Source organism: Oncorhynchus mykiss, chromosome 5, assembly GCF_013265735.2.
Source record: "Oncorhynchus mykiss isolate Arlee chromosome 5, USDA_OmykA_1.1, whole genome shotgun sequence".
Taxonomy (NCBI): Eukaryota; Metazoa; Chordata; class Actinopteri; order Salmoniformes; family Salmonidae; genus Oncorhynchus; species Oncorhynchus mykiss.
The window spans coordinates 3258673-3284253 of NC_048569.1; the positions used below are offsets into that span (position 1 = coordinate 3258673).

A 25581-nucleotide genomic window follows, 5' to 3' on the forward strand; every position below is an offset into this window, starting at 1 on the left:
AAACCTCTGTGTGTGTCTTTCAGAGGGGTTGGTTAAAAGCAGAAGCCACATTTCAGTTGGACCTTGTGTGTAACTGACCAATAAAGTGATCTTCATGTCTCAATCCTAACTATGTTTGTGTCTCAAATGGCACCCTATTCCCTTCAAAGTTCACTTATTCTGACCATATTGGGAATAGGGTGCCATTTGAGACTACAGAGTAGGAGTGTAATACCCAGCAGCTGCTGCTGTCCATCTCCTCACAGGGTAAATAACAGACCCATCTAACTAACGCAGCGTAGCGCTGTCAGCTAGCAGGCAGACACTGAACAACAGACCAGACCTATCTAACTCACGCAGCGTAGTCAGCTAGCAGACAGACACTGAACAACAGACCAGACCTATCTAACTCACGCAGCGTAGTCAGCTAGCAGACAGACACTGAACAACAGACCAGACCTATCTAACTCACGCAGCGTAGTCAGCTAGCAGACAGACACTGAACAACAGACCAGACCTATCTAACTCACGCAGCGTAGTCAGCTAGCAGACAGACACTGAACAACAGACCAGACCTATCTAACTCACGCAGCACTGTCAGCTAAGCAGGCAGACACTGAACAACAGACCAAACCTATCTAACTCACACAGCGCAGTCAGCTAGCAGACAGACACATTAGGACTGAACAACAGACCAGACCCATCTAACTAATGCCGCGCAGCGCTGTCAGCTAGCATGGCAGGGACAGAGACTCAGCCTGATAGTACCAGACAGTCAGGGGATACTACGACCTGAACAACAGACACACTTCTAATCAGGAGAAACTACAGCCTGAACAACAGACAGGCACATTAGGACTTCTTCTAAACCACACATGGGACTGTAAATACTTGATCCGGTCCAGACGAAACAGAACTGAATCAGAATGAAGCTCATCAAGCACATTCCACTGCTACAGATCCTGTTCCTTTCACAGATTGTGGCGAGTGTCGGACTGCAGAGAGGTTTGTACCTATAAACTGGCCTGCAATGCCATGTAACGCTGTAATGCGGTATGCATTAGTATCTGAAACTAATCAGCACTGTCTGCTTGTTGTCAGGGATATCTCAAGACAGAGAGACAGACAGACAGACAGACAGACAGACAGACAGACAGACAGACAGACAGACAGATAGACAGACAGACAGACAGACAGGGGCTAATTACTGTGAATAGTGGAGGACAGGGGCTAATTACTGTGAATAGATGGACTCAGTTAATTGGGGAATGGACTTGTGGATTAAGTTATAACCTCTGTCAGATGTTGAGTCTGTCAGTCATACAGGAAATTAATAATAGTACAGATAGACATTGGTAGAAGAACTGTGTGACTAATATTTTGGAGATTAACACTTACTCATATAGTACATTGACAAACATCTTTTGTATCTTAATTCAGTGCTTTATCTTGACACATTTTATCAGTCCTTTTGTTATTGTGCTTCAAAGTAACCCAGAGTCCCCTTCCTCTTAGCATTTGATATATATCATAGCTACCTTATCATAGCTACCTCATCATAGCTACCTTATCATAGCTACCTCATCATAGCTACCTTATCATAGCTACCTTATCATAGCTACCTTATCATAGCTACCTTATCATAGCTACCTCATCATAGCTACCTCACCATAGCTACCTTATCATAGCTACCTCATCATAGCTACCTTATCATAGCTACCTCATCATAGCTACGTTATCATGGCTACCTTATCATAGCTAACTCATCATAGCTACCTCACCATAGCTACCTCACCATAGCTACCTCACCATAGCTACCTCATCATAGCTACCTCATCATAGCTACCTCATCATAGCTACCTCATCACAGCTACCTTATCACAGCTACCTCATCATAGCTACCTCACCATAGCTACCTCACCATAGCTACCTCATCATAGCTACCGCGTCATAGCTACGTTATCATAGCTACCTTATCATAGCTACCTCATCATAGCTACCTCATCATAGCTACCTTATCATAGCTACCTTGTATTTATGGTAACAGTATTCTATGAATATCTGAGCGAAGTTGATAAATGGTTCACCTAATACGGATGAAAATACCCTCAAATTAAAGCTGATAGGCCTCCCGAGTGGCATAGTGGTCCAAGGCACTGCATCGCAGTGATAGCTGTGCCACTAGAGATTCTGGGTTCGAGTCCAGGCTCTCTCGCAGCCGGCCGCAACCGGGAGACCCATAGGGTGGCGCACAATTGGCCCAGCATCGTCCAGGGTAGGGAAGGGTTTGGCCGGCAGGGATGTCTTAGTCCCATCACAAACTAGCGACTCCTGTGGCGGGCCGGGAGCAATGCAAGCTAACGCTGTCGCCAGGTGTAAGGTGTTTCCTCCGACACATTGGTGCGGCTGGCTTCCGGGGTTAAGCAGGCACTGTGTCAAGAAGCAGTGCGACTTGGCTGGGTCATGTTTCAAAGGACGCACGGCTCTCGAGCCTTGACTCTCCCAAGTCCATACGGGAGTTGCAGCGAAGGGACAAGACTGTAACTTCCAATTGGCTCCCACAAAATTATCTTTGCCAAAATCCTGAAGCATCCCTTTAACCTTACATTTATATTGATATTTAATCATTTAGCATACGGTCTTATTCAGAACCACTTCCAGTTAGTGCATTAATCTTAAAACAGCTAGGTGCAACAACTATATATCACAGTCATAGTAAATACACTTTTCCTCAATAAAGTAGCTTTCAACAAGGTTAGAGCTAATGTGTGGGGAGATGTTATGTGATAGGATAGTCTAGTTTGTTCTCCCGCCAATAGAACGGAGAATAGGGGTGGTTTATTAACTCGCTCGTTGGCCTCTCCTGCGCCGTCTCTTCCTCTTTCTACCCTCGGGGATTAGGGACTGTTCCGGAATGAGCAGTACATCCACAGATGCTGACTTGTTGGAATAGAAATCTTCATCCAAATAGAGGTTAGTGATCACTGTTCTGATATCCAGAAACTATTTTCAGTCATAGGAAATGATGGTGGAAATGTAACGTACAAAAAAGTTCTAAAAATATTTAAAAAATATATAATTGGGTCAGGAACCCATAAAATGGCAGCCAACCATCTCTGCAGTGTCATCTACTGTACGTATAGTGGCTGGTCACTAAGATAAGATAGTGTAGAGACTGTAGTTACTGTAGTAGCTGGTCACTAAGATAAGATAGTGTAGAGGCTGTAGTCACTGTAGTATCTGGTCACTAAGATAAGATAGTTCAGAGACTATAGTTACTGTAGTAGCTGGTCACTAAGATAAGATAGTGTAGAGGCTGTAGTTACTGTAGTAGCTGGTCACTAAGATAAGATAGTGTAGAGGCTGTAGTCACTGTAGTAGCTGGCCACTAAGATAAGATAGTTTAGAGGCTGTAGTCACTGTAGTAGCTGGTCACTAAGATAAGATAGTGTAGAGGCTGTAGTTACTGTAGTAGCTGGTCACTAAGATAAGATAGTTCAGAGGCTGTTGTCACTGTAGTAGCTGGTCACTAAGATAAGATTGTTCAGAGACTATAGTTACTGTAGTGGCTGGTCACTAAGCTAAGATAAGATAATGTAGAGGCTGTAGTTACTGTAGTAGCTGGTCACTAAGATAAGATAGTGTAGAGGCTGTAGTTACTGTAGTAACTGGTCACTAAGGTAAGATAGTGTAGAGGCTGTAGTCACTGTAGTAGCTGGTGTCTAGGAGTTGAGAGAGCTGAGAGAATCTTGGCATCTGCAGGAACAGGTGACATATCCGCTGAAACACCCAGCGGAAGCTGCCTGGTTGGGTTTCACAGTCAGAGGGCCACTACACAGTAACCACTGACGCCAGCACAGGCACACACACATATGCAAGCACACACACACCGGCCAATGTGCTTGAATGCCAACTCAATGTACATACAGCCAGGTTATCAGTTCTGTGTTCCCTGGAGACTCATGGTACATACAGCCAGGTTATTAGTTCTGTGTTCCCTGGAGACTCATGGTACATACAGCCAGGTTATGAGTTCTGTGTTCCCTGGAGACTCATGGTACATACAGCCAGGCTATCAGATCTGTGTTCCCTGGAGACTCATGTTACATACAGCCAGGTTATTAGTTCTGTGTTCCCTGGAGACTCATGGTACATACAGCCAGGTTATTAGTTCTGTGTTCCCTGGAGACTCATGGTACATACAGCCAGGTTATTAGTTCTGTGTTCCCTGGAGACTCATGGTACATACAGCCAGGTTATTAGTTCTGTGTTCCCTGGAGACTCATGGTACATACAGCCAGGCTATCAGATCTGTGTTCCCTGGAGACTCATGGTACATACAGCCAGGTTATTAGTTCTGTGTTCCCTGGAGATTCATGGTACATACAGCCAGGCTATCAGTTCTGTGTTCCCTGGAGACTCATGGTACATACAGTCAGGTTATCAGTTCTGTGTTCCCTGGAAACTCATGGTACATACAGTCAGGTTATTAGTTCTGTGTTCCCTGGAGACTCATGGTACATACAGCCAGGCTATCCGTTCTATGTTCCCTGGAGACTCATGGTACATACAGCCAGGTTATTAGTTCTGTGTTCCCCTCGAGACTCATGGTACATACAGCCAGGCTATCAGTTATGTGTTCCCTGGAGACTCATGGTACATACAGCCAGGCTATTAGTTCTGTGTTCCCTGGAGACTCATGGTACATACAGTCAGGTTATCAGTTCTGTGTTCCCTGGAAACTCATGGTACATACAGTCAGGTTATTAGTTCTGTGTTCCCTGGAGACTCATGGTATATACAGCCAGGCTATCCGTTCTATGTTCCCTGGAGACTCATGGTACATACAGCCAGGTTATTAGTTCTGTGTTCCCCTCGAGACTCATGGTACATACAGCCAGGCTATCAGTTCTGTGTTCCCTGGAGACTCATGGTACATACAGCCAGGCTATTAGTTCTGTGTTCCCTGGAGACTCATGGTACATACAGCCAGGCTACCGTACTGATGTAGAACTGATGTAGCAGTATGTAGCATGTTGTACAGTACTGATGTAGAGCTGATGTAGTTGTAGCAGTATGTAGCATGTTGTACAGTACTGATGTAGAGCTGATGTAGCTGTAGCATGTTGTACACTACTGATGTAGAGCTGATGTAGCTGTAGCATGTTGTATAGTATTGATGTAGAGCTGATGTAGCAGTATGTAGCATGTTGTACAGTACTGATGTAGCTGTAGCAGTATGAAGCATGTTGTACAGTACTGATGTAGCTGTAGCCGTATGTAGCATGTTGAACAGTACTGATGTAGAGCTAATGTAGCAGTATGTAGCATGTTGTACAGTACTGATGTAGCTGTAGCAGTATGTAGCATGTTGTACAGTACTGATGTAGCTGTAGCAGTATGTAGCATGTTGTACAGTGCTGATGTTGAGCTGATGTAGCAGTATGTAGCATGTTGTACAGTACTGATGTAGCTGTAGCAGTATGTAGCATGTTGTACAGTGCTGATGTAGAGCTGATGTAGAGCTGATGTAGCAGTATGTAGCATTTTGTACAGTACTGATGTAGAGCTGATGTAGTTGTAGCATGTTGTACAGTACTGATGTAGAGCTGATGTAGCTGTAGCATGTTGTACAGTACTGATGTAGAGCTGATGTAGCAGTATGTAGCATGTTGTACAGTACTGATGTTGAGCTGATGTAGCAGTATGTAGCATGTTGTACAGTACTGATGTAGCTGTAGCAGTATGTAGCATGTTGAACAGTACTGATGTAGAGCTGATGTAGCTGTAGCAGTATGTAGCATGTTGTACAGTACTGATGTAGAGCTGATGTAGTTGTAGCATGTTGTACAGTACTGATGTAGAGCTGATGTAGTTGTAGCATGTTGTACAGTACTGATGTAGAGCTGATGTAGCTGTAGCAGTATGTAGCATGTTGTACAGTACTGATGTAGAGCTGATGTAGTTGTAGCATGTTGTACAGTACTGATGTAGAGCTGATGTAGTTGTAGCATGTTGTACAGTACTGATGTAGAGCTGATGTAGCTGTAGCATGTTGTACAGTACTGATGTAGAGCTGATGTAGCAGTATGTAGCATGTTGTACAGTACTGATGTTGAGCTGATGTAGCAGTATGTAGCATGTTGTACAGTACTGATGTAGCTGTAGCAGTATGTAGCATGTTGAACAGTACTGATGTAGAGCTGATGTAGCTGTAGCAGTATGTAGCATGTTGTACAGTACTGATGTAGAGCTGATGTAGTTGTAGCATGTTGTACAGTACTGATGTAGAGCTGATGTAGCTGTAGCATGTTGTACAGTACTGATGTAGAGCTGATGTAGCTGTAGCAGTATGTAGCATATTGAACAGTACTGATGTAGAGCTGATGTAGTTGTAGCATGTTGTACAGTACTGATGTAGAGCTGATGTAGTTGTAGCATGTTGTACAGTACGGATGTAGAGCTGATGTAGTTGTAGCATGTTGTACAGTACTGATGTAGAGCTGATGTAGCTGTAGCAGTATGTAGCATGTTGTACAGTACTGATGTAGAGCTGATGTAGTTGTAGCATGTTGTACAGTACTGATGTAGAGCTGATGTAGTTGTAGCATGTTGTACAGTACTGATGTAGAGCTGATGTAGCTGTAGCATGTTGTACAGTACTGATGTAGAGCTGATGTAGCAGTATGTAGCATGTTGTACAGTACTGATGTTGAGCTGATGTAGCAGTATGTAGCATGTTGTACAGTACTGATGTAGCTGTAGCAGTATGTAGCATGTTGAACAGTACTGATGTAGAGCTGATGTAGCTGTAGCAGTATGTAGCATGTTGTACAGTACTGATGTAGAGCTGATGTAGTTGTAGCATGTTGTACAGTACTGATGTAGAGCTGATGTAGCTGTAGCATGTTGTACAGTACTGATGTAGAGCTGATGTAGCTGTAGCAGTATGTAGCATATTGAACAGTACTGATGTAGAGCTGATGTAGTTGTAGCATGTTGTACAGTACTGATGTAGAGCTGATGTAGTTGTAGCATGTTGTACAGTACTGATGTAGAGCTGATGTAGTTGTAGCATGTTGTACAGTACTGATGTAGCTGTAGCAGTATGTAGCATGTTGAACAGTACTGATGTAGAGCTGATGTAGCTGTAGCAGTATGTAGCATATTGTACAGTACTGATGTAGAGCTGATGTAGTTGTAGCATGTTGTACAGTACTGATGTAGAGCTGATGTAGCTGTAGCAGTATGTAGCATGTTGTACAGTACTGATGTAGAGCTGATGTAGCTGTAGCAGTATGTAGCATGTTGAACAGTACTGATGTAGAGCTGATGTAGCTGTAGCAGTATGTAGCATGTTGAACAGTACTGATGTAGAGCTGATGTAGCTGTAGCAGTATGTAGCATATTGTACAGTACTGATGTAGAGCTGATGTAGTTGTAGCATGTTGTACAGTACTGATGTAGAGCTGATGTAGCTGTAGCAGTATGTAGCATGTTGTACAGTACTGATGTAGAGCTGATGTAGCTGTAGCAGTATGTAGCATGTTGAACAGTACTGATGTAGAGCTGATGTAGCTGTAGCAGTATGTAGCATATTGAACAGTACTGATGTAGAGCTGATGTAGCAGTATGTAGCATGTTGTACAGTACTGATGTAGCTGTAGCAGTATGTAGCATGTTGAACAGTACTGATGTAGAGCTGATGTAGCTGTAGCAGTATGTAGCATGTTGTACAGTACTGATGTAGAGCTGATGTAGCTGTAGCAGTATGTAGCATGTTGAACAGTACTGATGTAGAGCTGATGTAGCTGTAGCAGTATGTAGCATGTTGTACAGTACTGATGTAGAGCTGATGTAGTTGTAGCATGTTGTACAGGTTCTGTTGCTTACTTGTTAATGGCGGTGTAATGCGCCGGATGATGTCAAGCCATAGCTCTCTGATTCATAGCAGCTGGTGGGCCCTTTGTTCGGGCTCTTTTGGCAGTCACATTGTTCCATTGGGTCATGCTCTCTGGCACTGAGACTATCAGATAGTCACATTCTTCTGTCTGTCTGTCTGTCTGTCTGTCTGTCTGTCTGTCTGTCTGTCTGTCTGTCTGTCTGTCTGTCTGTCTGTCTGTCTGTCTGTCTGTCTGTCTGTCTGTCTGTCTGTCTGTCTGTCTGTCTGTCTGTATGTGTGTCTCTCTCTCTCTCTGTCTCTCTCTGTCTCTCTCTCTCTCTGTCTCTCTCTATGCAAGGTTATTGGGAGCATTCCTGACTGAGGTATCCCTCTCTGTCTCTCTCTATGCAAGGTTATTGGGAGCATTCCTGACTGAGGTATCCCTCTCTGTCTCTCTCTATGCGAGGTTATTGGGAGCATTCCTGACTGAGGTATCCCTCTGTGGGCTCTTCAGCACGTTATGTAACAATGTCATCATGTAAAAACGAGTGTCATTTTCCAGCCCTAACGCCAGGTTTGGCAATGTATCTGTCTTAACATCAGCTCCCTTGTGCTGAGGTGGGAGGGGTGGCAATATTTGAGGTGTGTCTTTAAAAACAAGTGCAAAAGTGTCCATTTCATGCAGAGATAACGGGGAGTATCAAATCACATTGTATTGTTTATCAGATGTTAATGGTCACATGGTTAGCAAATGTGTGTAACGAAATGCTTGTGCTTCTAGTTCCGACCGTGCAGTAATATCTAACAAGTAATCTAACAATTTCACAACAACTACCTTGTACACACAAGTGTAAAGGAATGACTAAGAATATGTACATATAAATATATGGATGAGCGATGGCCGAACGGCATAGGCAAGATGCAGTAGATGGTATAGAGTGCAATATATAAAAAGCCTCAATTTCAGTCCTTCACAGCGTAGTGTTTTACCAATTGTCTTCTTGGTGACTATGGTCCCAGCTGCCTTGAGATCATTGACAAGATCCTCCCGTGTAGTTCTGGGCTGATTCTTCACCGTTCTCATGATCATTGCAACTCCACGAGGTGAGATCTTGCATGGAGCCCCAGGCCGAGGGAGATTGACAGGTCTTTTGTGTTTCTTACATTAGCGAATAATCGCACCAACTGTCGTCACCTTCTCACCAAGCTGCTTCGCGATGGTCTTGTAGCCCATTCCAGCCTTGTGTAGGTCTACACTCTTGTCTCTGACATCCTTGGAGAGCTCTTGGGAATTGGCCATGGTGGAGAGTTTGGAATCTGATTCATTGATTGCTTCTGTGGACAGGTGTCTTTTATACAGGTAACAAACTGAGATTAGGGGCACTCCCTTTAAAAGTGTGCTCCTAATCTCAGCTCGTTCCCTGAATTAAAGACACATGGGAGCCAGAATTCTGAAGTTGTATAGACGCTGTTGCGCCTTCTTCACCACGCTGTCTGTGTGGGTGGACCATTTCAGTTTGTCCGTGATGTGTACGCAGAGGAACTAAAACTTTCCACCTTCTCCACTACTGTCCCGTCGATGTGGATAGGGGGGTGCTCCCTCTGCTGTTTCCTGAAGTCCACGATCAGCTCCTTTGTTTTGTTGACGTTGAGTGTGAGGTTATTTTCCTGACACCACACTGAGGGCCTTCACCTCCTCCCTGTAGGCCATCTCGTGGTGTCGTCTGCAAACTTGACGATTGAGTGTGCATGGCCACGCAGTCATGGGTGAACAGGGAATGCAGGAGAGGGCTGAGATCACACCCTTGTGGGGCTCCAGTGTGGAGGATCAGCGGGGTGGAGATGTTGTATCCTACCCTCACCACCTGGGGGCAGCCCGTCAGCAAGTCCAGGACCCTGTTGCACAGGGCGGGGTCGAAACCCAGGGTCTTGAGCTTGGAGGGTACTGTGATGTTAAATGCTGAGCTGTAAACGATGAACAGCATTCTGACATAGGTATTCCTCTTGTCCAGATGGGTTACGGCAGGGTGCAGTGTGGTTGTGATTGTGTCGTCTGTGGACCTAATGGGGGGGTAAGCAAATTGGAGTGGGTCTAGGGTGTCAGGTAGGGTGGAGGTGATATGATCCTGGACTAGTCTCTCAAAGCACTTCATGATGACGGAAGTGAGTGCTACGGGGCGATAGTCATTTAGCTCAGTTACCTTAGCTTTCTTGGGAACAGGAACAATGGTGGCCCTCTTGAACCTTGTGGGAACAGCAGACTGGGATAGGGATTGATTGACTATGTCTGTAAACTCACCAGCCAGCTGGTTTGCGCATGCTCTGAGGACGCGGCTAGGGATGCCAGCCTTGCGAGGGTTAACACGTTTAAATGTTTTACTCATGTTGGCTGTGGTGAAGGAGAGCCCACAGGTTTTGATAGCGGGCCGTGTCAGTGGCACTTTATTGTCCTTAATCGAGCAAAGAAGTTGTTTAGTTTGTTTGGGAGCAAGACATCGGTGTCCGCAACGGGGCTGGTTTTATTTTTGTAGTCCGTGATTGACTGTAGACCCTGAGCCGTTGAAATGCGACTCTACTTTGCCTCTATACTGACGCTTAGCTTGTTTGATTGCCTTTCGGAGGGAATAGCTACACTGTTTGTATTCGGTCATGTTTCTGGTCGCCTTGCCATGATTAAAAGCAGTGGTTCGCACTTTCAGTTTTGCACGAATGCTACCATTAATCCATGGTTTCTGGTTAGGGAAGGATTTAATAGTCACCGTGGGTACCACAACACCGATGCACTTGTTAATAAACTTGCTCACCGAATCATCGTATACGTCAATGTTATAGTCCGATGTTATCCGGAACATTTCCCAGTCCATGTGATCGAAGCAATCTTGAAGTGTGGAATCAGATTGGTCAGACCAGCGTTGGGCAGACCTGAGCATTTCCTGTTTTAGTTTCTGTCTATAGGCTGTGAGCAACAAAATGGAGTCGTGGTCAGATTTGCTGAAAGGGAGGGCTTTGTATGCGTCGCGGATATTAGAGTAGCAGTGATCTAGAGTGTTGCCAGCCCGGGTCGCACATTCGATATGCTGATTCAAATTTAGGGAGCCTTGTTTTCAGATTAGCCTTGTTAAAATCCCCAGCTACAATAAATGCAGCCTCAGGATATGTGGTTTCCAGTTTACATAGAGTCCAATGAAGTTCTTTCAGGGCTGTTGAGGTGTCTGCTTGGGGGGGGGGGGGATATACACGACTGTGATTTATAATCGAAGAGAATTCTCTTGGTAGATAATGCGGTCGGCATTTGATCGTAAGGAATTCTAGGTCAGGGGAACAAGAGGACTTGAGTTCCTGTATGTTGTAATGATCAAACCACGACTCGTTAATCATAAGGCATACACCCCCACCCTTCTTCTTACCAGAGAAATGTTTGTTTCTGTTGGCGCGATGCGTGAAGAAACCGGGTGGCTGTGCCTACTCTGATAACGTATCCCGAGTGAGCCATGTTTCCTTGAAACAAAGAATGTTACAATCTTTGATGTCTCTCTGGAAGGCAACCCTTGATCAAATTTCATCTACCTTGTTGTCATGAGACTGGACATTGGCGAGTAGTATACTCGGAAGCGGTGGGCGGTGTGCCCGTCTACGGAGCCTGACCAGAAGACCTCTCCGTCTGCCCCTTCTGCAGCGCCATTGTTTTGGGTCGTCTACTGAGATCCAATCCATTGTCCTGGGTGGAGGTCCAAACAAAGGATCCGCTTCGGGAAAGTCGTATTCCTGGTCATAATGTTGGTAAGTTGATGTTGCTCTTATATCCAATAGTTCCCCCCGGCTGTATGTAATAAGACTTAAGATTTCCTGGGGTAACAATGTAAGAAATAATATGTAAAAAAAACAAAATACTGCGCAGTTTCCTGAGAACGCGAAGCGAGGCGTCCATCTCTGTCTGCGGCAAACAAGAGGTCTTAGTGATAACGCATTTGATAATGGCATGGATTGTGAGAGTGGAAGCACACCCTATCCACCTATGACCACAGTGCCCATTGAAGAGAGATGTGCCTTTTGTGCTGGTGAATTTCATATTTAGAAACCTAAAAAACGATTGGTTTCCCCCCATTTCATTTCATTTGATTAAAAACCTAGCATAGCCTCCCCTCCCTTAATCAAGGCTGGTTCAGCAGAACCACATAGGTGGATCTTTTATCCATTAGCCAACTTGCTGTTGAATAAAGGGCTTTTAAATGGTCTACTGAGAGTGAGTTGAAATATTTTGGTGATTTTTGCCTAATGCTTTTTCATTATTCACATATCTGCATACCTAAATTCACTTGTTCAAGTAGGCTACCCATTCCCATTTTCATTGAGCGCCACTTGTCCGATTACAATACTATTCAGTCCTTCCTATAATGCTATACCAACAGCAGATTTAGAGAATCTGCCTCAAACTGTTACGGTGCGTGAATGAGGACCCAAAAGCGAATTAACGTAAACAGAGCTTCTTTAATGACAAAACATAGGTAGGCTCAGATGGACCGGCAGATTCCGACAGGACAGGACAAGGTTGCAGCAAACATGACGATAGTCTGGTTCAGGCATGAATAACACAAACAAGAATCCGACAAAGACAGAAACAAAAACAGAGAGAGATATAGAGGACTAATCAGAGGGAAAAAGGGAACAGGTGGGAAAAGGGGTGACGAGGTAGTTAGGAGGAGACAAGGAACAGCTGGGGGAAAGAGGGGGAGAAAAGGTAACCTAAAACGACCAGCAGAGGGAGACAGGGTGAAGAGAAAGGACAGAAACAAGACACAACATGACAATACATGACACAAACATGGGAAATTATACAATTGACAGGAGTCTAATATTTTGTATAGACGTGCAAATGTTATGCATCAAGACATTTCGTCCTGTGTGCGCGCACAGTGCCATGGAATGAGAGAAGCGATTTGTGATATCATGCTTCTGACCCCATCCTATTTAGAAATATTGTTGTTGTTTCTATTTCACATCAAGTCCACCATAGGCTTCCCTTACCCAGACTACTAAGGCTGGATCCCCATAGGCTTTCCTAACCCAGGCTACTAAGGCTGGATCCCCATAGGCTTCCCTTATCCAGGCTACTAAGGCTGGATCACCATAGGCTTCCCTTACCCAGGCTACTAAGCCTGGATCACCATAGGCTTCCCTTACCCAGGCTACTAAGGCTGGATCACCATAGGCTTCCCTTACCCAGGCTACTATGGCTGGATCCCCATAGGCTTCCCTTACCCAGGCTACTAAAGCTGGATCCCCATAGGCTTCCCTTACCCAGGCTACTAAGGCTGGATCCCCATAGGCTTCCCTTACCCAGGCTACTAAGGCTGGATCCCCATAGGCATCCCTTACCCAGGCTACTAAGGCTGGATCCCCATAGGCTTCCCTTACCCAGGCTACTAAGGCTGGATCACCATATGCTGCCAAGGCTGGATCAACATAGGCTACCTGTACCCAGGCTACTAAGGCTGGATACCCATAGGCTACCCTTACCCATAGGCTACCCTTACCCAGGCTACTAAGGCTGGATACCCATAGGCTACCCTTACCCTAGGCTACCAAGGCTGGATCAACATAGGCTACCTTTACCCTAGGCTACTAAGGCTGGATCCCCATAGGCTTCCCTTACCCAGGCTACTAAGGCTGGATCCCGATAGGCTACCCTTACCCAGGCTACTAAGGCTGGATACCCATAGGCTACCCTTACCCTAGGCTACAGAGCTTGGATCACCATATGCTACCAAGGCTGAATCAACATAGGATACCTTTACCCTAGGCTACTAAGGCTGGATCAACAGCAATGCGTCCTGTCTTTTGTATCATGTCTTTGCAAAGCAGCCTAATCCATAAAAGGTGATTAAATGGTCTATTCATCAGAGTACCTTTAAATGAAGATATCCAGCACATCCTAAAACATACACAAATATGCCTACCTGCACAATACATTTAGTTTGTTCAAGTATACATCCCCATCCTGCAATCCAGTTACCAAAGAAAGACACTTCCTCCAAAGGTATTTAAATGATTCAGTCCAATAATGCAGCACCAATGGTAGGTCTAGGCTATATTGGCTAACCGTCTGTGTTGGCAAAATGTGAACCGTCTGTGTTGGCCAAATGGAAACCATCTGTGTTGGCCAAATGTGAACCGTCTGTGTTGGCCAAATGTGAACCGTCTGTGTTGGCCCAATGGGAACCGTCTGTGTTGGCCAAATGGGAACCGTCTGTGTTGGCCAAATGGGAACCGTCTGTGTTGGCCAAATGTGAACCGTCTGTGTTGGTCAAATGTGAACCATCTGTGTTGGTCAAATGTGAACCGTGACTGTGTTGGCCAAATGTGAACTGTCTGTGTTGGCCAAATGTGAACCGTCTGTGTTGGCCACATTTTAACCATCTGTGCTGGCCAAATGTGATCCGTCTGTGTTGGCCAAATGGGAATGCGTCAATGCAAGGGTAACCGATGTGAAATGACAAGCTGGTTAGCAGCGTGAGCTAGTAACGTTTCAATCGGTGACGTCACTCGCTCTGATACTTTAGAGTAGTTGTGTCCCTTTCTCTGCCGCAGCTTTGTGGAGAGAAAGGTAACAATGTTTCGTGGGTGACTGTTGTCCATGTGTTCAGAGGGTCCCTGGATCGAGCCAAGGTTGAGGCAAGGAGAGGGACAGAAGCAACACTGTTACAAATGTTTGGGAAACATTTGGTTAGAACATCCAGCTGTGACTGTGGCTGTGTGGCTTCGTGGCATCATTGTACAGAGGAGATACACTGCATTCGGAAAGTATTCAGACTACTTGACATTTTACACATTTTGATGGTTACAGCCTTATTCTAAAATTGATGAAATCGTTTTTTCCCTCATCAATCTACACACAACACCCCATAATGACATCACAACACCCCATTATGACATCACAACACCCCATAATGACAAAGGTAAAACTTTTTTATACGTTTTTGCTAATATATTAAAAACGGAAAATGAAAAATCACATTTAAATAAGTGTTTACTCAGTAGTTTGTTGAAGCACCTTTGGCAGGGATTACAGCCTCAAGTCTTCTTGGGTATGACGCTACAAGCTTGGCACACCTGTATTTGAGGAGTTTCTCCCATTCTTCTATGCAAAACCTCTCAAGCTCTGTCAGATTGGATGGGGAGTGTTGCTGCACAGCTATGTTCAGGTCTCTCCAGAGATGTTTGATCGGGATCAAGTCTGGGCTCTTGCTGGGCCATTCAGAGACTTGTCCCGAAGCTCCTCCTTCGTTGTCTTGGCTTTGTACTTAGGTTCTTTGTCCTGTTGGAAGGTGAACCTTCGCCCCAGCCTGCGGTCTTGAGCGCTCTGGAGCAGGTTTTCATCAAGGATCTTGCTTTGCTTCGTTCATCTTTCCCTCGATCCTGATTAGTCTCCCAGTCCCTGTTTCTGAAAAATATCCCCACAGCATGATGCTACCACCATGCTTCACCATGGGGATGGTGCGAAGTTTCCTCCAGACATGACGCTTGGCATTCAGGCCAACAAGTTCAATATTTGTTTCATCAGACCAGAGGACCTTGTTTCTCATACATAGGGCGAGAGTCTTTCGGTGCCTTTTTAATTTCACCTTTATTTAACCAGGTAGGCCAGTTGAGAACAAGTTCTCATTTACAACTGCGACCTGGCCAAGATCAAACAAAGCACTGCGAGAAAAACAAGAACACAGGGTTACACATAAACAAACATACATAACACAATAGCAAACTCTATGTACAGTGTGTGCAAATGTAGAAGAGTAGGGAGGTAAGGCAATAAATAGGCAATAGAGGCGAAATAATTACAATTTATCATTAACACTGGAGTGATGATGTGCAGATGATGTGCAAGTAGAGATACTGGGGTGCAAAAGAGCAAGAGGATAAATAAAAATATGGGGATGACGTAGTTGTGTGTGCTATTTACAGATGGGCTGTGTACAAGTACAGTGATCGGTAAGCTGCTCTGATATCTGATGCTTAGTTAGAGAGGGAAATATAAGTGTCAAACTTCAGTGATTTTTGCAATTCGTTCCAGTAATTGGCAGCAGAGATCTGGAAGGAAAGGCGGCCAAAGGAGGTGTTGGCTTTGGGGATGAACAGTGAAGTATACCTGCTGGAGCGCATGCTACGGGTGGGTGCTGCTATGGTGACCAGTGAGCTGAGATAAGGTGGGGCTTTACCTAGCAAAGACTTATAGATGACCCGGAGCCAATGGGTTTGGCGACGAATATGTAGTGAGGGCCAGCCAACGAGAGCATACAGGTCGCAGTGGTGGGTAGTGTATGGGGCTTTGGTGACAAAACGGATGGCATTGTGATAGACTACATCCAGTTTGCTGAGTAGAGTGTTGGAGGCTATTTTGTAAATGACAAGTCAAGGATCGGTAGGATAGTCAGTTTAGGTAGGATAGTCAGTTTTAGGATAGTCAGTTTTACGAGGGTATGTTTGGCAGCATGAGTGAAGGATGCTTTGTATCCAGATCTAGATTTAATTTTGGATTGGAGATGCTTAATGTGAATCTGGAAGGTGAGTTTACAGTCTAACCAGACACCTAGGTATTTGTAGTTGTCCACATTCTTCTAAGTCAGAACCGTCCAGTGTAGTGATGCAAGTCGGCGGGCGGGTGCAGGCAACAATTGGTTGAAGAGCATGAATTTAGTTTTACTTGCATTTAAAAGCAGTTGGAGGCCACGGAAGGCCTCCAACTGTATGGCATGTATGGCATTGAAGCTAGTTTAGAGGTTAGTTAACACAGTGTGCAAAGAAGGGCCAGATGTATACAGAATGCGTAGAGGGTGATCAGAGACTCACCAGCAGCAAGAGCAAAATCATTGATATATACAGAGAAAAGAGTCAGCCCGAGAATTGAATTCTGAGGCACCCCCATAAAGACTGCCAGAGGTCCGGACAACAGGCCCTCCTATTTGACACACTGAATTTTATCTGAGAAGTAGTTGGTGAACCAGGTGAGACAATCATTTGAGAAACCAAGGCTGTTGAGTCTGCCGATAAGAATGTGGTGATTGACAGAGTCGAAAGCCTTGGCCAGGTCGAAGAAGACGGCTGCACAGTACTGTCTTTTATCGATGGCGGCTATGATATCGTTTAGGACCTTGAGCATGGCTGAGGTGCACCCATGACCAGCTCGGAAAAAACAGATTGCATAGTGGAGAAGGTACGGTGGGATTCGAAATGGTCGGTGATCTGTTTGTTAACTTGGCTTTCGAAGATTTTAGAAAGGCAGGTTAGGATAGATATACAGTAGGTCTGTAACAGTTTGGGTCTAGAGTGTCTCCCCATTTGGAGAGGGGGATGACTGCAGCAGCTTTCACATTTTTGGGGATCTCAGACTATATGAAAGAGAGGTTGAACAGGCTAGTAATAGGGGTTGCAAAAATTTCGGCGGATAATTTTAGAAAGAGAGGGTCCAGATTGTCAATCCCAGCTGAGTTGCTGCAGGGGGTGCAGAGCTGTTGTTTGGGTAGCCAGGTGGAAAGCATGGCCATACAGAGGGTACAGAGGAGATGGTGGAGAGAGTAGGGTACAGAGGAGATATCTAGCTGCCATCATTGCAGTCATTGTAGGCTCTTCTGCCCAAGACTCCTAAATAGTAGAAGTGATATACAAATGAAATGGAATTGAACCACTCTGCTGGAGACAGAGTAATGTCATGTCATGTAATGTCACCTTATGTCATGTGTTCCGTCCCCAGCTCCTCGCATCACAACCCTGCTGGAGACACAGTAATGTCATGTCATGTAATGTAACCTTATGCCGTGTGTTCCGTCCCCAGCTCCTCGCATCACAACCCTGCTGGAGACCTTGGACATCCTCTTGGATCAAAACGCCACGTTCATCTGTGAAGTTGACTCCCGACCAACAGCTGATGTCACGTGGACACGGAACAACCACCCAATCCCGTGAGAGCATTTAACAAAATTGGAAACATTAGACAACCTTGTCTGGTACATCTGAGTAATTTAAACAGACTTTAAATTGTATGATCGGTCATTACAGAGGCTTTTGGTGAGTTTTATGAAGTTTAATTCATTCAGGTCACAGCTTTATGTGTCTGTTTTATCCAAATACTATGACTATGATTAATGTATATTATTTCCCTAATGCTCTCCAGATACAATGATTCTGTTTCCTGTTTCATCCAGATACTAAGATTCTGTATCCTGTTTCATCCAGATATTAAGATTATGTATCCTGCTTCATCCAGATACTATGATTCTGTTTCATCCAGATACTATGATTCTGTTTCCTGTTTCATTCAGATACTATGATTCTATTTCCTGTTTCATCCAGATACTATGATTATGTTTCCTGTTTCATCCAGATACTATGATTCTGTTTCCTGTTTCATCCAGAAACTATGATTCTGTTTCCTGTTTCATCCAGATACTATGATTCTGTTTCCTGTTTCATCCAGATACTAAGATTTTGTATCCTGCTTCATCCAGATACTATGATTCTGTTTCCTGTTTCATCCAGATACTATGATTCTGTTTCCTGTTTCATTCAGATACTATGATTCTATGTCCTGTTTCATCCAGATACTATGACTCCCGCTACACGATCAGGGAGAATGGCCAGATGCTATTGATCCCCAACGTCAAAGAGTCGGATAACGGGGAGTACTGCTGTGTTGCTAACAACGGCATCGGAGAGCCGGCCAAGAGCTGCGGAGCCCTGCAGCTTAAAATGAGTATGGGAAAGGGGAAAGGGGGATACCTAGTCAGTTGTAAAGGGAAAGGGGAAAGGGGGATACCTAGTCAGTTGTACAGGGAAAGGGGAAAGGGGGATACCTAGTCAGTTGTAAAGGGAAAGGGGGATACCTAGTCAGTTGTAAAGGGGAAAGGGGGATACCTAGTCAGTTGTACAGGGAAAGGGGAAAGGGGGATACCTAGTCAGTTGTAAAGGGACAGGGGAAAGGGGGATACCTAGTCAGTTGTACAGGGAAAGGGGAAAGGGGGATACCCAGTCAGTCGGAAAGGGGAAAGGGGGATACCTAGTCAATTGTAAAGGGAAAGGGGGATATCTAGTCAGTTGTAAAGGGAAAGGGGAAAGGGGATATCTAGTCAGTTGTAAAGAGAAAGGGGGATATCTAGTCAGTTGTAAAGGGAAAGGGGAAAGGGGATATCTATTCAGTTGTAAAGGGAAAGGGGGATATCTAGTCAGTTGTAAAGGGAAAGGGGGATATCTAGTCAGTTGTAATGGGAAAGGGGGATATCTAGTCAGTTGTAAAGGGGATATCTAGTCAGTTGTAAAGGGAAAGGGGGATATCTAGTCAGTTGGAACGAGAAAGGGGGATATCTAGTCAGTTGTAAAGGGAAAGGGGATATCTAGTCAGTTGGAAAGGGGAAAGGGGCATACCTAGTCAGTTGTAAAGGGGAAAGGGGGATATCTAGTCAGTTGTAAAGGGGAAAGGGGGATATCTAGTCAGTTGTAAAGGGGAAAGGGGATATCTAGTCAGTTGGAAAGGGGATATCTAGTCAGCTGTAAAGGAGAAAGGGGGATATCTAGTCAGTTGGACAGGGTAAAGGGGAAAGGGGGATATCTAGTCAGTTGGAAAGGGAAAGGGGAAAGGGGGATATCTAGTCAGTTGGAAAGGGGGACACCTAGTCAGTTGTAAAGGGAAAGGGGGATATCTAGTCAGTTGTAAGTGGAAAGGGGATATCTAGTCAGTTTGAAAGGGAAAGGGGAAAGGGGGTTATCTAGTCAGTTGTACAGGGGAAAGGGGGATACCCAGTCAGTCGGAAAGGGGAAAGGGGGATATCTAGTCAGTTGTAAAAGGAGAGGGGGATATCTAGTCAGTTGGAAAGGGGGATACGTAGTCAATTGTAAAGGGAAAGGGGGATATCTATTCAGTTGTAAAGGGAAAGGGGATACCTAGTCAGTTGGAAAGGGGGATACCTAGTCAGTTGGAATGGGAAAGGGGAAAGGGGATATCTAGTCAGTTGGAAAGGGAAAGGGGAAAGGGGATATCTAGTCAGTTGGAAAGGGAAAGGGGGATACCTATTCACTTGTAAAGCGGTATAAATAGTCAGTTGGAAAGGGGGATACCTAGTCAGTTGGAAAGGGAAAGGGTAAAGGGGAATATCTAGTCAGTTGTACAAGGGAAAGGGGAAAGGGGGATACCCAGTCAGTCGGAAAGGGGAAAGGGGAAAGGGGGATATCTAGTCAGTTGTAAAGGGGATATCTAGTCAGTTGTAAAGGGAAAGGGGGATATCTAGTCAGCTGGAAAGAGAAAGGGGGATATCGAGTCAGTTGTAAAGGGAAAGGGGATATCTAGTCAGTTGGAAAGGGAAAGGGGATATCTAGTCAGTTGGAAAGGGGGATATCTAGTCAGTTGTAAAGGGAAAGGGGGTTATCTAGTCAGTTGTAAAGAGAAACAGGGATATCTAGTCAGTTGTAAAGGGAAAGGGGATATCTAGTCAGTTGTAAAGGGAAAGGGGAAAGGGGATATCTAGTCAGTTGTAAAGGGAAAGGGGAAAGGGGATATCTAGTCAGTTGTAAAGGGAAAGGGGAAAGGGGATATCTAGTCAGTTGTAAAGGGAAAGGGGAAAGGGGATATCTAGTCAGTTGTAAAGGGAAAGGGGGATATCTAGTCACTTGTAAAGCGGGATAACTAGTCACTTGTAAAGCGGGATATCTAGTCAGTTGGAAAGGGAAAGGGGGATACCTAGTCAGTTGTAAAGAGAAAGGGGAAAGGGGATATCTAGTCAGTTGAAAGGGGATATCTAGTCAGTTGTAAAGAGAAAGGGGGATATCTAGTCAGTTGTAAAGGGAAAGGGGAAAGGGGATATCTAGTCAGTTGTAAAGGGAAAGGGGAAAGGGGATATCTAGTCAGTTGTAAAGGGAAAGGGGGATATCTAGTCACTTGTAAAGCGGGATAACTAGTCACTTGTAAAGCGGGATATCTAGTCAGTTGGAAAGGGAAAGGGGGATACCTAGTCAGTTGTAAAGAGAAAGGGGAAAGGGGATATCTAGTCAGTTGAAAGGGGATATCTAGTCAGTTGTAAAGAGAAAGGGGGATATCTAGTCAGTTGTAAAGGGAAAGGGGAAAGGGGATATCTAGTCAGTTGTAAAGGGAAAGGGGGATATCTAGTCAGTTGTAAAGAGAACGGGGGATATCTAGTCAGTTGTAAAGAGAAAGGGGGATATCTAGTCAGTTGTAAAGGGAAAGGGGGATATCTAGTCAGTTGTAAAGGGAAATGGGGATACCTAGTCAGTTGTAAAGGGAAATGAGGATACCTAGTCAGTTGTAAAGGGAAATGGGGATATCTTGTCAGTTGAACAACTGAAGGCATTCAACTGAAATGTGTCTACAGCATTTAACCCAACCCCTCTAAATCAGAGAGGTATGTGGGGTTATGCCCCGTGTTCTAAGGGATCCGTACCGTGTTCAGGGCTGTGCCCCCAATGGCACTCTATTGCCTGAAATGTACACTGTGTTTTACCAGGGCACATCGGGTCAAAAGTAGTACTCTGGTTAATACCTAACCCCTTGTAGTTGATGTTTGTGCCTCTGTGGAAATCTAATGAGCTTTTATCAAAAAATCCCCATGAGAATCCATCTAAATTAGAGAAACGTTTTTTTGCATGGGCTGCGTCTCAATCCACCAGATCTTCCAATGGCGACCTTCGTCATCTGTGATGGAAGGTGTCAGAGCTAGAGCGGTGTTTGTCAGACCATGAGACATCCCAAACAATCGGTCTTCTCACGAAACGTCTGTAGCGTCCGAATGGTTTGGCCTACAAAACTAATGTGACCACTGTGTGGAAAGATGAGACTCTCATGTATACACGTTTGAAGGTACCCGGTACCAGTTCTAAAACATGGAAGAACTTTAGTGCCCACATGTTTCTCCTTAGACTCTTACAAGTAGTCCTCTAAATAGGGAATAGGGTGTCATTTGAAACTCAGCTGTTTCTTTGTTCCATACAGTGTTCTAGTAGAGATTATTCTAGATGTCTCAGAATAGCCTGTACAGGATCTCTGAAGTCTAAACCAGGGAGTCTCAGATATTTCAACTGATCACTTTGGTAGGCGAGAATCTTATTGTCCTTTGTCAATCACACTGGTGTGAACTCTACATAGTGTCAAGCTTGCTGATTTTACGCCTGTGAACTAAAGATGCCTTCAATGCTTCAGATTGTTCTCATTCAGGCAGTATTAGGGAGAAGGATAGTCTGCAAAGATACCACATTTAATCAGCAACTATGTTCTACTTCCAGAGCCTCAGATAAAAAGACACCCCACCAACATGACGCTGCTGATTGAGTCCAAGGCCGTGTTGCCCTGTGTGACGCTGGGAAACCCCAAACCAGACATCTCCTGGATCAAAGATGATGCTCTTCTGACGGTACCTCTTATTTTCAATCAGCACTGACAGTTTGTTGTGAGGACGGTATTCTATATCAAATCAAATCAACTTTATTTATGTAGCCCTTCGTACATCAGCTGATATCTCAAAGTGCTGTACAGAAACCCAGCCTAAAACCCCAAACAGCAAGCAATGCAGGTGTAGAAGCACGGTGGCTAGGAAAAACTCCCTAGAAAGGCCAAAACCTAGGAAGAAACCTAGAGAGGAACCAGGCTATGTGGGGTGGCCAGTCCTCTTCTGGCTGTGCCGGGTGGAGATTATAACAGAACATGGCCAAGATGTTCAAAAGTTAATAAATGACCAGCATGGTCGAATAATAATAAGGCAGAAAAGTTGAAACTGGAGCAGCAGCACGGCCAGGTGGACTGGGGACAGCAAGGAGTCATCATGTCAGGTAGTCCTGGGGCATGGTCCTAGGGCTCAGGTCCTCCGAGAGAGAGAAAGAAAGAGAGGAGAGAATTAGATGAGCACACTACTCAAACATCGACTGTAGAATACTCTGCAGGAATTTCACATATTGATAATTGTGACAGATCACTAGGAGGTTCTAGACTACGCCACCCATTGAATTGATACAGGAATCAAGTGGACCACACAAACAGAAGCCATCAACTGAACAAAGATAACAGCATTGTTTTTAGACACTCAACTCACTTTCAGAATCAATACTCCCAACAGGTGAGTGATCGGATCACGATTCTGGATTATGGCACTCTGAAGATCCATAACATCAAGAAGGAAGACGCGGGGCAGTACCGCTGTGTGGCCAAGAACAGCTTCGGGATCGCCTTCTCCAAACCAGTCACAATAGAAGTACAGGGTAAGTCCTAGAGCCTTCTCCAAACCAGTCACCATAGAAGTACAGGGTAAGTCCTAGAGCCTTCTCCAAACCAGTCACCATAGAAGTACAGGGTAAGTCCTAGAGCCTTCTCCAAACCAGTCACCATAGAAGTACAGGGTAAGTCCCAGAGCCTTCTCCAAACCAGTCACCATAGAAGTACAGGGTAAGTCCTAGAGCCTTCTCCAAACCAGTCACCATAGAAGTACAGGGTAAGTCCCAGAGCCTTCTCCAAACCAGTCACCATAGAAGTACAGGGTAAGTCCTAGAGTCTTCTCCAACCCAGTCACCATAGAAGTACAGGGTAAGTCCTAGTAAGGCTGGAACCACAACAGATGACTCTGAAATAGTTAATAGCAGGCTAATGTTAAAGCAGGTTAATTCAACATATAACTCATGATGTTTCTAACTGTTATGTTTTGATGTTTTCTCCAGCCCCAGCCCGGATCCTCAGGGTCCCTAAGGATAAGAGAGTGACCTTCGGTAGCGAGGTCTCTCTGGAGTGTAACGCCACTGGAAACCCTATCCCCGCCATCACATGGTTGGAGAACGGGAATACAGTGAGTACTGCTCTCCGTGGTTGGAGAACGAGGTTACCGTGAGTACTGCTCTCCGTGGTTGGAGAATGGGAATACCGTGAGTACTGCTCTAATGTTGGAGAATGGGAATACCGTGAGTACTGCTCTCCGTGGTTGGAGAATGGGAATACCGTGAGTACTGCTCTCCGTGGTTGGAGAATGGGAATACCGTGAGTACTGCTCTCCGTGGTTGGAGAATGGGAATACCGTGATTACTGCTCTCCGGACATACTGCTCTTTCCACTTCTCATATGCTTCCTCTTCTTCCTCTTCTGGGGGGTTGTGGATCCATAGACTTTTTTAGGATCTAAAGGAAAAACTTATCCTAGATCAGCACTCCTACTCTTTAGGAATACGGGCCCAGATCTGATCAGGCACAGCCTTGGCCACCTCAAAGCTGGGGTACTCGGTAGAGTTCAGTGTAAATGTCAAACAGCACATTACTCCCATAATTGATCAGTCCTCTCTGTTACTCCAAAGCATTGTTCATTTTAAAGTGTTCTCTTTGACATCATAAAGGCCCCGTCCACACCGAGGGATACTGCGGGATTTTGGCAATGAGGTCCTTTATCTACGTCCCCAAAGTCAGATTAACTTGTGCATACCAATTTTATGTCTCTTTGGAGCACTGGAGATACTGTCGATTTGTCAGATATCCCAAGTCAGCATTAAAGTATTGACAGAACAATGTTAATTGGGAATGATAAGAGCAATGGCTAGGTCTTTGGCTTGGTCTTTGGCTTGGTCTTTGGCTAGGGCTTTGGCTAGGGCTTTGGCTTGGTCTTTGGCTAGGTCTTTGGCTAGGTCTTTGGCTAGGTCTTTGGCTAGGTCTTTGGCTAGGTCTTTGGCTAGGTCTTTGGCTTGGTCTTTTGCTAGGTTTTTGGCTAGGTCCTTGGCTAGGTCTTTGGCTAGGTCTTTGGCTAGGTCTTTGGCTAGGTCTTTGGCTCGGTCCTTGGCTCGGTCTGGAAAGTATTTAGTTAGAGTGATGTAGCTGTAAATTACTCTAGGAGGACATGGTGTAGTGATTTAGATGACTCTGTGGGACACCGGGCTTTTTTGGCTGCTATAAACAGTCTTTAATTTCCTGTAGCCAGATGAACCTCGAGGTCTAAAAGCAGCTGTGTGTGCGAAGCGTCAAATATAGGCATTTGAACTCAGCACTTTAACTGATTGATATCAAAGAGAGGGTACTGCATTTTTATCCATACCCTAGGAAGCAGAACCATTGTTTTATCCATACCATAAAAAGCAGAACCATTGTTTTACCCATACCCTAGACAGCAGAACCATTGTTTTATCCATACCATAGAAAGCAGAAACATTGTTTTATCCATACCCTAGAAAGCAGAACCATTGTTTTATCCATACCCTAGGAAGCAGAACCATTGTTTTATCCATACCATAGAAAGCAGAACCATTGTTTTATCCATACCCTGGGAAGCAGAACCATTGTTTTATCCATACCATAGAAAGCAGAAGCATTGTTTTATCCATACCATAGAAAGCAGAAACATTGTTTTATCCATACCCTAGGAAGCAGAACCATTGTTTTATCCATACCATAGGAAGCAGAACCATTGTTTTATCCATACCCTAGGAAGCAGAACCATTGTTTTATCCATACCCTAGAAAGCAGAACCATTGTTTTATCCATACCCTAGAAAGCAGAACCATTGTTTTATCCATACCCTAGGAAGCAGAACCATTGTTTTATCCATACCCTAGGAAGCAGAACCATTGTTTTATCCATACCCTAGGAAGCAGAACCATTGTTTCATCCATACCATAGAAACATCACACACACACTCGCACAACACAGGAGGTTTGTGGCACCTGATTGCCTTGTTCACTAACTACTTCTCAAATAGAATTAAATTC

General features: G+C 44.7%; 1 protein-coding gene across 2 annotated transcripts in view; it reads left to right on the forward strand.

Annotated features, from left to right (window-relative positions):
• Window positions 1–258: 258 nt before the first annotated feature.
• The window catches only part of musk (muscle, skeletal, receptor tyrosine kinase), a 70336-nt gene continuing 45013 nt past the window's right edge, over window positions 259–25581 (forward strand). The window contains exons 1-6 of one of the 2 annotated variants that reach the window (XM_036976617.1): window positions 259–984; window positions 17688–17814; window positions 18454–18605; window positions 22139–22266; window positions 22966–23107; window positions 23561–23685. In XM_036976617.1, coding sequence (XP_036832512.1) covers window positions 906–984; window positions 17688–17814; window positions 18454–18605; window positions 22139–22266; window positions 22966–23107; window positions 23561–23685 — 753 coding nt within the window. In that variant the 5' untranslated portion in view covers window positions 259–905. Of the gene's footprint in view, window positions 985–2867; window positions 2953–17687; window positions 17815–18453; window positions 18606–22138; window positions 22267–22965; window positions 23108–23560; window positions 23686–25581 lie in introns of those variants that run through there. The other variant, XM_036976618.1, reaches the window with a different exon arrangement.